At 46.6% G+C, this 9,817-nt stretch overlaps 1 protein-coding gene across 1 annotated transcript; it reads right to left on the reverse strand.

Annotated features, from left to right (window-relative positions):
* Nucleotides 1–1,180: 1,180 nt before the first annotated feature.
* LOC124287073 (AT-rich interactive domain-containing protein 1A-like) lies at nt 1,181–6,203 on the reverse strand. Its single transcript, XM_046723552.1, has 4 exons — nt 6,161–6,203; nt 3,352–5,181; nt 2,399–2,617; nt 1,181–1,324 (listed from the first exon to the last, which is right to left on the reverse strand). Exons 1-3 carry the CDS (start codon nt 6,201–6,203, stop codon nt 2,406–2,408), a joined length of 2,085 nt encoding a protein of 694 aa, XP_046579508.1. The 3' UTR covers nt 1,181–1,324; nt 2,399–2,405.
* Between the last annotated feature and the right edge of the window lie 3,614 nt (nt 6,204–9,817).

The following is a 9,817-nucleotide window of genomic DNA, read 5'->3' on the forward strand; positions in this document are numbered from 1 at the left end:
AACATACTGACTATGTTATTGACAGGTCACGCCAATCCCGTGATGTAGCGGATAGAGAGCCTGCACTAAATGCATATAAGGTTCGATCCCATTGGCGCGTCATACCATGAAACGTTAAACTATGCTACTTGTTGTTACCCCGTCTGGAGCCCGGCATTTAGAGGATAACTGCCTGACTAGCTGACTGAATATGGCTTTACGCGGCTTTTAGCAATATTCCAGCAATATCACGGCGGGTGACACCCAAAAAAGGGCTTCAGACATTGTACCCATGTGGGGAATCGAACCCGGACCTTCAGCGTGACAAGCGAAGGCTTTAACCACTAGGCTACCCCACCGTCCCTTTTATGGGATAAAACATACATGCGAGCGAGTCCTTGGTCAAATGCGGCATGGTATCTCAGAGGGTTAGCACTGAAAACCGGCATAAGAGAGGATAAACCAAGCACGCACGCACACCTAACACGCGTACGCACAAAAGGCGGGAATGACACATCAAGGTGATAGCACCAGGACGTGGTTGCAAACATCCGCGATAATCTCCAGGGTATAGGTAACGATAACTCTCCACCATACCCTGGAAGGCATCTACGGCTTGGCCCGATGATTTTATTACCTCCCTTGGCTGGCTCCGCATTCTCACAGTAGCCAATCAACTAAGCCGCCGTTACAACCTAACTTGCCAGTGTCAACATAGATAGCGGTCGCAGCCGCGAAGGTTTGCTCGCAGTGCGACTCGGATTATGGGGGAAATCATACAGACAAATTTACAGGTCTGAAACTTTAAAAAATATATGACTCCTTCAACCTCTTTCAGAGAACCTCTGCATCAATTGTGTTGCCAAGTTTAATCGGTTAGATAATTTAAGAAGCGAAAGTGAGTTGTGATTGGTCCGCTCAACTTCCCAGCGTAGACACGTGATTGGATAAGAAGCCAGCCAAGGGAGGTAATGAAATTATCTGGCGGAACTGTAGATGCGTTAAGGGTATAGTTGAGAGTTATCGTAACGTATACCCTGGAGATTATCGAGGATGGGTTCCAAAGGGATGGAAGTAAACCTCCTATACCTTCCAGTCAGATTAAATACGTTATATTTAGTAAATACATAAAACATACACAGAAATACGACATCCATACTTTATTATTTACACAAATGTACACACAACCACGAAACATGTTGGACGTGAAGAGAAGCGTAAGTAACACGCTCCAAATGTCTGATGAAGCCAGAGAACGAGATTCTCGACATTTCTGGTGAGAGGCGAGAAAGAGACTCTCGCGAGACTCTCGCGATGTGTGATGACAATGAGACGAGACATCGACCTGAAAGTATTAAGACAAGCATCAGTGAGTGAGTGAGTGAGTGAGTGAGCTTGTTACATCGGAATATTCCAGCCATATAATGACTAAAACAAGTTGTACATGCATAATCCAGAAAAACTAGCATGAAAACTACAAACAATACAATATAGAACAGTCTATAGATCGCAAACGGCTGAAGACAAGCATTGAAAATACGATTTCAGGGGGTACTGTCTATTGTAAAGAACCTATGTGAAATCTGTCCACTTCACATTTAAAACATCTCCCTCACTTACCCCAACCAATTTACACGTGCCCAAAAAATGTAAGCACACATACGAAAGTATTCAAATACATCAGTACCTTGAAACGTTAAACTATGCGACTTGTTGTTACCCCGCCTTGAGCTCGGCGTGCAGAGGATAACTGACTGACTGAGTGTGGTTTTACGCTGCTTTCAGCAATATTCCAGCAATATCACGGCGGGGGCAGTAGAAATAGGCTTCACACATTGTAGGTGAGGTGAGGTGAAATTGGGTTTAACGTCGTGCTTAAGAATATTTCGCTCATATGACGACGTGCATGCGTGTGTACGTGTATGTGTGGCTGCTTGTACTAGCCCAGACTGAAGCTGGTTTTATAGTCCTAGCCCACTGAGATACCATGCCGCAGTGAAGCATGAATACCCCACTCAGACACATTGTACTGACTCCGAGCCGACCAGTCCTTGTCGTACCCATTAATGCCGAGCGCCAGGCAGGGACCAACAAGTACCATATTTGTACGTCTTTTGGTATGACGCGGTCGAGGTGAGCCCGCGACCTTCCGCTCTCCGGGCGGAGACTCTAACCACTACACCACGGAGGCGGTCTTCACACATTGTACCCATGGGGGGGGAATCGAACCCGGGTCTTTGGCATGACGAGCGAACGCTTTAACTACTAGGCTACCCCACCGCCCTGGAATACGGACCAAACGCTGAAATTCCCATCCCACTCGTCCAGGTTTAATATGTACATACGCTTGCAAATACATGACACATTGATTTAATCAGTACCAACAATCGCTGTACACATTGTAGTACACAATACCCACCATAGCTCTAGTTACAGTTGACCCTGATGTCGGGGACGGACACGGTGCAGGCTTCGTTGCTCCTGGTGTTGTCTCTCTGAACCATCTTTTCCAGGTAGGTTGAAGTGAAGCTGTTAAGAAGGGCCTCAAACGCCATACACTGGGGGTTAGACAAACGGTTGGATGATCCCACGAAGTTGATGTCCATTGACCTCTGTCCCGAACTGATGGTCCGGCAACCTGCAGTGGAGTATAAACCATATCATCACCATGCCAACAGCTGTATTTGTGTTTCTGTATTGCACAGGGTCCCGATCCACAAAGAGATCGTAACGTTACGACCTGTCGTAAGTCTATAGTTCATCATAGGCTTACGAATGGCCTAGCGTTACGAACGCTTTGTTGACCGGGACCCGGAGCCTTACTGATAAATATCATGATTTAAATTATTAAGCAGCTATGATGTCGATGTCGTCACGCTGTTGCTGCTTTTTAGCCGTGAATTCACTCGCCATTCTGAGTGAGTGAGTGAGTATGGTTTTACGCCGCTTTTTGTAATAATCCAGCAATATCGCACCGGGGGGACACCAAAAATGAGCTTCATACATTGTACCCATGTGGGTAATCGAACCCGGTCTTCGGCGTGACAAGCGAACACTTTAACCACTAGGCTACCCCACCGCCCCATTTATATCTATGAGGTCTATGATGTTTGTTTGTTGTTTAACGCCGCACTCAGCAATATTCCAGCTATGCGGTCTGTAAATAATCGAATATGGATCAGACAATCCAGTGATCAACAGCATGAGCATTCATCTACAAACTTGGGATGCGAAGACATGTGTCAACCAAGTCAGCGTTGGTCGAACCTTACGACAAGCATGGGTTGCTGAAGACCAACCCTAGCTCGGGTCTTCATAAGTGGGAAGGTCTATGACATATTGCCAATAAAGGGGGGAGTGTCTCGGACGTACCTGAACCCTGACTTCTAACGCCGGCGGACGAAATTGGAGGAAGACCGGGAACACCGCCGAAGGGGTTGGTGGCGCCGAGGGAGGCGCGAATGAGGCCGCAGGCTGGCTCAGAGTTGTTGAAGGGGAAAGGAGAATCAGGGAACCCTCCGCAAGGTCCGTCCAAGGGTGGACCTGGGAACGGTGGGGGGAACATAGGAGGTACCATGGAGATGAAGAAGATGTTGTTGCCCTTCTTGCCTCCAGCTGGCGTCGTTGTCGTTGCTTCCGTCGTGGACATGGTGGTGGACTCGGTGTTCATGTTGAACCACTCTGGGGGGAAGGGGTAGGGGATGAGGATGGGGCTCATTCCGCCGCCGGGGTTCTTCTGTTGCTGTTGCATCTGCATCAGCATCCCGAGGAGGCTGTTGGCTTTGGGTTTCTGGGGAAGGTAGGGAGGGAAGAGGGTGGTCTGGCCCATCATATTGCCGCCCATCATGTGGCCACCCATCATACCACCTCCCATCATGTTGCCGCCCATCATACCGCCCATCATATTGCCGCCCATCATGTGGCCTCCCATCATACCACCGCCCATCATACCACCGTTCAACTGAGATGGGAATAAGCTCTGTCCATATCCGCCGATTTTCTTCCCATTGGAAAATCCACCGGTCATCATACCGCCCTGCATACCTCCCATCATACCGCCGTTCATGCTGGACGGGAACAGGCCCTGTCCGTAGCCACCGGTCTTCTTTCCTGTGGACCACCCACCGCTCATCATACCGCCGTTCATGCCTCCGTTCATGTTTGAGGGGAAAAGGTTCTTCTTGTTGCCCCAGTTGGATCCTCCTGACTTTTGTTGCTTCTTCTGTTGGTAAACCCATCCACTGTTCATACCGCCGTTCATACCGCCGTTCATGCCTCCGTTCATCCCGCCGTTCATGCCTCCGTTCATACCGCCGTTCATACCGCCGTTCATGCCTCCGTTCATCCTGCCGTTCATGCCGCCGTTCATACCGCCGTTCATACCGCCGTTCATCCCGCCGTTCATACCGCCGTTCATGCCGCCGTATTGGGGTTGCTGGGCGTACATGTTCTGATTGTTCTGGCTGTATGTGGGCTTCTTGTACGTTGGTTGCTGGTACTTCGGGGCCTGGGTCATGGGTTGACGGTACACAGGCTTCCTGGGTTGGTACACAGGCTGCTGTGGCCTGTACATGGGGGCCTGGGTCATCGGCTGCTGGTACATGGGGGCCTGGGTCATCGGCTGCTGGTACATGGGGGCCTGGGTCATCGGCTGCTGGTACATGGGGGCCTGGGTCATCGGCTGCTGGTACATGGGGGCCTGGGTCATCGGCTGCTGGTACATGGGGGCCTGGGTCATTGGTTGCTGGTAGACTGGGGCCTGGGTCATTGGTTGCTGGTAAACTGGTTGCTGAGGCTGGGGCATTGGCTGGGGCACTGGCTGCGAATGTGATTTGTAGGAAGGCTTCCTGGGTCGCTTCCTGTATACTGGTTTCGATGTGTAGGTGGGCTGAGGGGCGTATGTAGGGGCGGGCTCTTGGTACGTCGGCTTGTACGTCGGGGGTGGGGCATAGGGGTACTGAGGCTCATAACCGTTGTTGGCTGGGTAAGATGAGCTACAATCGACACTTGCAGGCCAATTGCAGACACTGATGGTCAGGTCAAACTTGAGGTTGGCGGGGCACTGGAACCAGTAGTTCTTCCCATTGGCGCACCTGTAGAAAGCCCCACAGTCGTCGGGGTCCCGGGCGAAACCGTGTTCGTTACACTCGATAGAACTGGACTGAGCGGAGGAGCTCCACGACCCAGCTGAAACGGCGCTGACTGCAAAAGAAAAGGAAGATGACAATTGTTTTATTTGACAGGATGGCCCAGAACTGTGTTGTTTCATCATACATTGACATTGATGCATACTGTACTTTGAATGGTCAACCAGGAGTGAGTGAGTGTAGTTTAACGCAGCTTTTAGCAATATTCCAGCAATATCACGGGGAACACTAGAAATAGGCTTCACAGTAAGTTGACACATTGTACCCGTGTGGGGAATCGACCCCGGGCCTTCGGCGTGACGAGCGGACGCTTTAACCACCAAGCTACCGCACCGCCCAGGTCAATCAGGGATTTTAACCCCAGTGACATGACTTTCATAAAAGGCAGAGGCGGATCCAGGAATTTTCAAAGAGGGGGGAGGAGGAGAGGGAGAGAGCGGGGGGGAGAGAGATAAGAGAAACCCTGACAACCGCCCCCACCCCCTCTCTGGATCCGCCAATGCAGGGTCTTCGGCGTGACGAGCGAATGCTTTAACCACTAGGCTACCGCACCGCCCCCGTTGAAAACAATGGATCGTCTTAAATACCCAAATATAAGTATGACATCCAGACGTCAAGTTATTGTAAATCGTCATTTTGTAAGTTCTAAAGTACTGAGCTCTAAGATGTCAGACGCTTCAGTTTCTGAATGGGTATAAACACCCATTATGTAAAAAAAAAAAGAACTGAACATTTTACGAGATGGCGAGCAAATACGGGTAGTTCGGTTGAAAGGACATTAATTTAAAATAATAATAATATTTCGTTCCTGATAAAATAGGAAATAATATTTTACACTTCACCCCAATAGTGGATGTCCGGAAAAAGTCATTCACAAATGAAAACTTGATAGGGAATAAACCGGGTGTTTGCCTTGGGGTGTACGAAAAATTATCCCGACTTGAAACAAAAACTCTAAGTTCCTATGCGACCTCAAGTGTACAGTCTGCTACAGTACTACATGTACATCGTATGTTCAGTATAAGTCCACCTACCTAGTATCAGCAGGAATCCACAAGTGTTCCAGGGAATCGCCATGGTGAGAACTGATGGCAGACTCTGTCGGTCTGGGTTTTTATGCAAACTTGCTCTCCCCGCCGTACTAAGTTCTGTCGGACCGGACCGGACATCAAGCCAGGGTGTCACATCACGTGACCTGGTGACAACCTTGGAGCCTGTCCCCTGTGACGGACCCGGTATGTCAACTTGTTACTAAATGTCACACTCTAGATACAGGCTTTGCCGGAGTTTCAAGAGGAGGGATAAGGACTATGACAATATACCTGAAATCAAAACCATCCAATTGAGCATGGACTGTAGAAACAAACAATGAATACGAATACATTTCATTACGATTTGACTATATTTCCAATTTTTATTATTTTTTTATTTTTTAGTGATAAATTACATGTTAAAACTTAGCAGAGAGTTTGGATGTGATTCTTAAAGCATTATTGTATAGGAATACACCTCACTATTTTTACAATATATCCTATTTAATCATTGCTCTGAGGTAGAAGTTTGTATATGAATATTTTCAGCATGATTATGGGAATATGCTTCAATATTTTACTATTTGTCCCCGCGGAAACTTTAGTTTTTAACACATCAGTTAATAGGGATACATTAAACTCTTAAAATTAAATGTTACATTTATTTCATTTGAGACTACACTTTCTCAGTAATGTACAGATTCTAGTTCTTTTGTTGGGTCGAGTCAATTTAATATGAAAATAAATTAACGATGAAATTAAAATTGTTTGTAGTTGTTCTTTTCTATTTTTTTGGGTTTGTTTTTCTTATGTTTCTAGGAAGTTGTGGGGGAGGGGGTAGTGTTTCGGGTCTTTTTTTGGGTGGTGTTGGTGGTTTGCTTGTTTATAATTACACAGCAACATAACCATTGTGAATATGCTTATGATATGCTTATATGACAATTATACCGTAATCCTTTTGCACAAACGCCTCGCGTCTCTTCAGAAGCCTAATTAACACAATAAACAAAACATTTGTTTCAGTTTTTTTCACAGCGAGAACTACTGTAACAATTCATACAGAAGCCCAAATACCGAGCTGGCGCGACACATTTTTTCCGTAGGTTCGAACTCGTGCTAATACGAAAGTCAAACGAAATTGTTGAAAAAAATAGTGCGAGCGTGTTGACGCGCCGTGTTTCAGTAAGTAGTAGTGTCCATCGACTGTATCAGTCCACTGACCACAGCGTTAAGACGTGACGTGGGAGGGGGGATCTAACCAGTAGTGCAAATACAGCAACATGGACGTGCGTGACGACACCGTCAAGGCTGTCACATCGTCGCGACGACATACGAGCGAGAACATGTCAACGCGGCATGCCTCGTTTGCCTGACGACAGTTGGAGAATATACCTACAATTCTGGTCAGAACACGGTGATTGGGGCAGCTGTTGTTGTCAAGGGTAAGAGGTTGAGTATAGAGATAGCCGTTGGTGCATTTTTGCTTTATTATAACTAATACATGTACTGGTATATTTTTATCATGTACAGAAGGTAATAGATAAGCGAACACAAAAATGTACGAGTGTTCCTATGTCCTATGGCGGTGGGGTAGCCCAGTGGTTAAAGCGTTCGCTTGTCGCGATGCGGTCCCATACATTCAAGACATGACGTTGCATCACTGTATATATAGGACCGCATCGAGGCGCTCGGCTAGTCACGCCGAAGACCCGGGTTCGAATCCCAAAATGGGTACAATGTGCGAGGCCCATTTCCGATGTCCCCTGCCGTGATATTTCCTAGCATGCTTTGTATTGTACTCTGTGGGGAAATTTGGGAACGAATGAAGGAAAACTTGTATTTTCATGTAATCACTTAATTTCCAATTATTTTTTTCAGCGTCCAGTGGAGAGGTCAGTACTTCTTTGTGTCGCTTTTAACGATTATTAGCCAATGGTCATAACGTTTGTTTGCTGTTTAGCGTTGCAGTCGGCATATTTCTGAGTAATATGACGGCGGTCTGTCCAAATCTAGTCTGGAACAGAAACTGATTGATATTATGAGCAGTCAACATCTTCCGTTGAGATGACACTCAACAATAACGACACGGATCCTAACCATTTGGTCGACTCATAAAACCAGCACATGTTGCCTGTGATAAGTAATATTAAGCCATTCGATTCCCCACATGGGTACAGTGTGGGAAGCCCGTTCTAGTGTCCCCTGCCGTAATATTCATCTAATATTGTTGTAACATTGCTAAAAGCGGCGTAAAACCCCCCTCATTCACTATAATAAGCCGTAATCCAAAGCGGTAAGCGTCTAAGAATAAATGAAACGTAGACTTACACATTTGAAGCCATGTCTAAAATCAAACTGGGATGTACGAATGAACTATAACACTTACCACAGCCCCGGTTAACGTTTCAGTGCGTGCATTACATACCCTTAAATTTTGTATGGTTTGGTTTGGTTGTTGTTTAACGCCCTACTCAGCAATATTCCAGTTGTATGGCGGCGGTCTGTAAATAATCGAGTCTGGACTAGACAATCCAGTGATCAACAGCATGCTCATCGAACAACGCATTTGGGATACGAAGACGTGTGTCAACCAAGTCAGCGAGCCTGACCATGCACCCGATCCCGTTCGTCGCCTGCTACAAGCATGGGTTACTGACGACAATTCAAACCCGGATCTTCACGGGTCCAATTTTGTATGGCTGGTGAGTGGAAGCAAAACGCACTCAGTTTGGTATTAATCAGTGACTTAAAATTTGAGCAACGTTCCAACGGGGTCTGCAGCCACACGACCAGATGGCCATTTTTGTGGATTTTTACAAGCGGTTAATCGGTTCTGGCCCTGTATCAATACATGAAAATCTACCGAGTTTTTACAGTCTTCACTGACGGAATCCTAAGTGATTCGGTTAGTTGGCTCTTACGTATACGACAAGCATGGGTTACTGAAGATCAATTCTATCCCTGATCTTTATAGGTCTCCATATACCTAGAATTACCTAGTTTCGAATATTGAACCAATACAACATGGCGTCAGCATACAGCTTGTGTGGAATGCTGCACCAACACAATAGACCATCAGGATACTGCTTGTATACAATACTGCACCAATAAAATAGGGTATCAGTTTTTCGGAGTCAGCATACTCCTTTTAAGAATACTGTAACAACATAAACGAGTGTCAACATACTGCAAGTGTAGAATACTGCACTAACATAATAGACTTTCACCATACTGTTTGTATCGACTGACTGACTGAGTTTAGTTTTACGCCGCTTTTAGCAATATTCCAGCAATATCACGCGGGGGACACCAGAAATGGACTTAACACATTGTGCCCATGTGGGGAATCGAACCCGGGTCTTCGGCGTGGCGAGCCAACGCTTTAACCACTAGGCTACCCCACCGCCCCCTGTTTGTATCGAATACTGCACCAACACAATAGACCGTTAGCATACTGCTCGTGTCGAATACTGCACCAACAATATGGATCGTCAGATTACAACAAATCAACAAGTGGCACCAACAGAAATTATTGTCAACATACACAAAATGCAGAACACAGCACCAACAGAACTGATTGTCAACGAACATCAAACATGGAAGAATGCCTCACAGAATTGGTCGTCACATACAAGGAATCTGGAATACAGTCCCAAAAGA

This window comes from Haliotis rubra, unplaced genomic scaffold, assembly GCF_003918875.1.
Source record: "Haliotis rubra isolate DU_JTF1 unplaced genomic scaffold, ASM391887v1 Scf4, whole genome shotgun sequence".
Classification (NCBI taxonomy): domain Eukaryota; kingdom Metazoa; phylum Mollusca; class Gastropoda; order Lepetellida; family Haliotidae; genus Haliotis; species Haliotis rubra.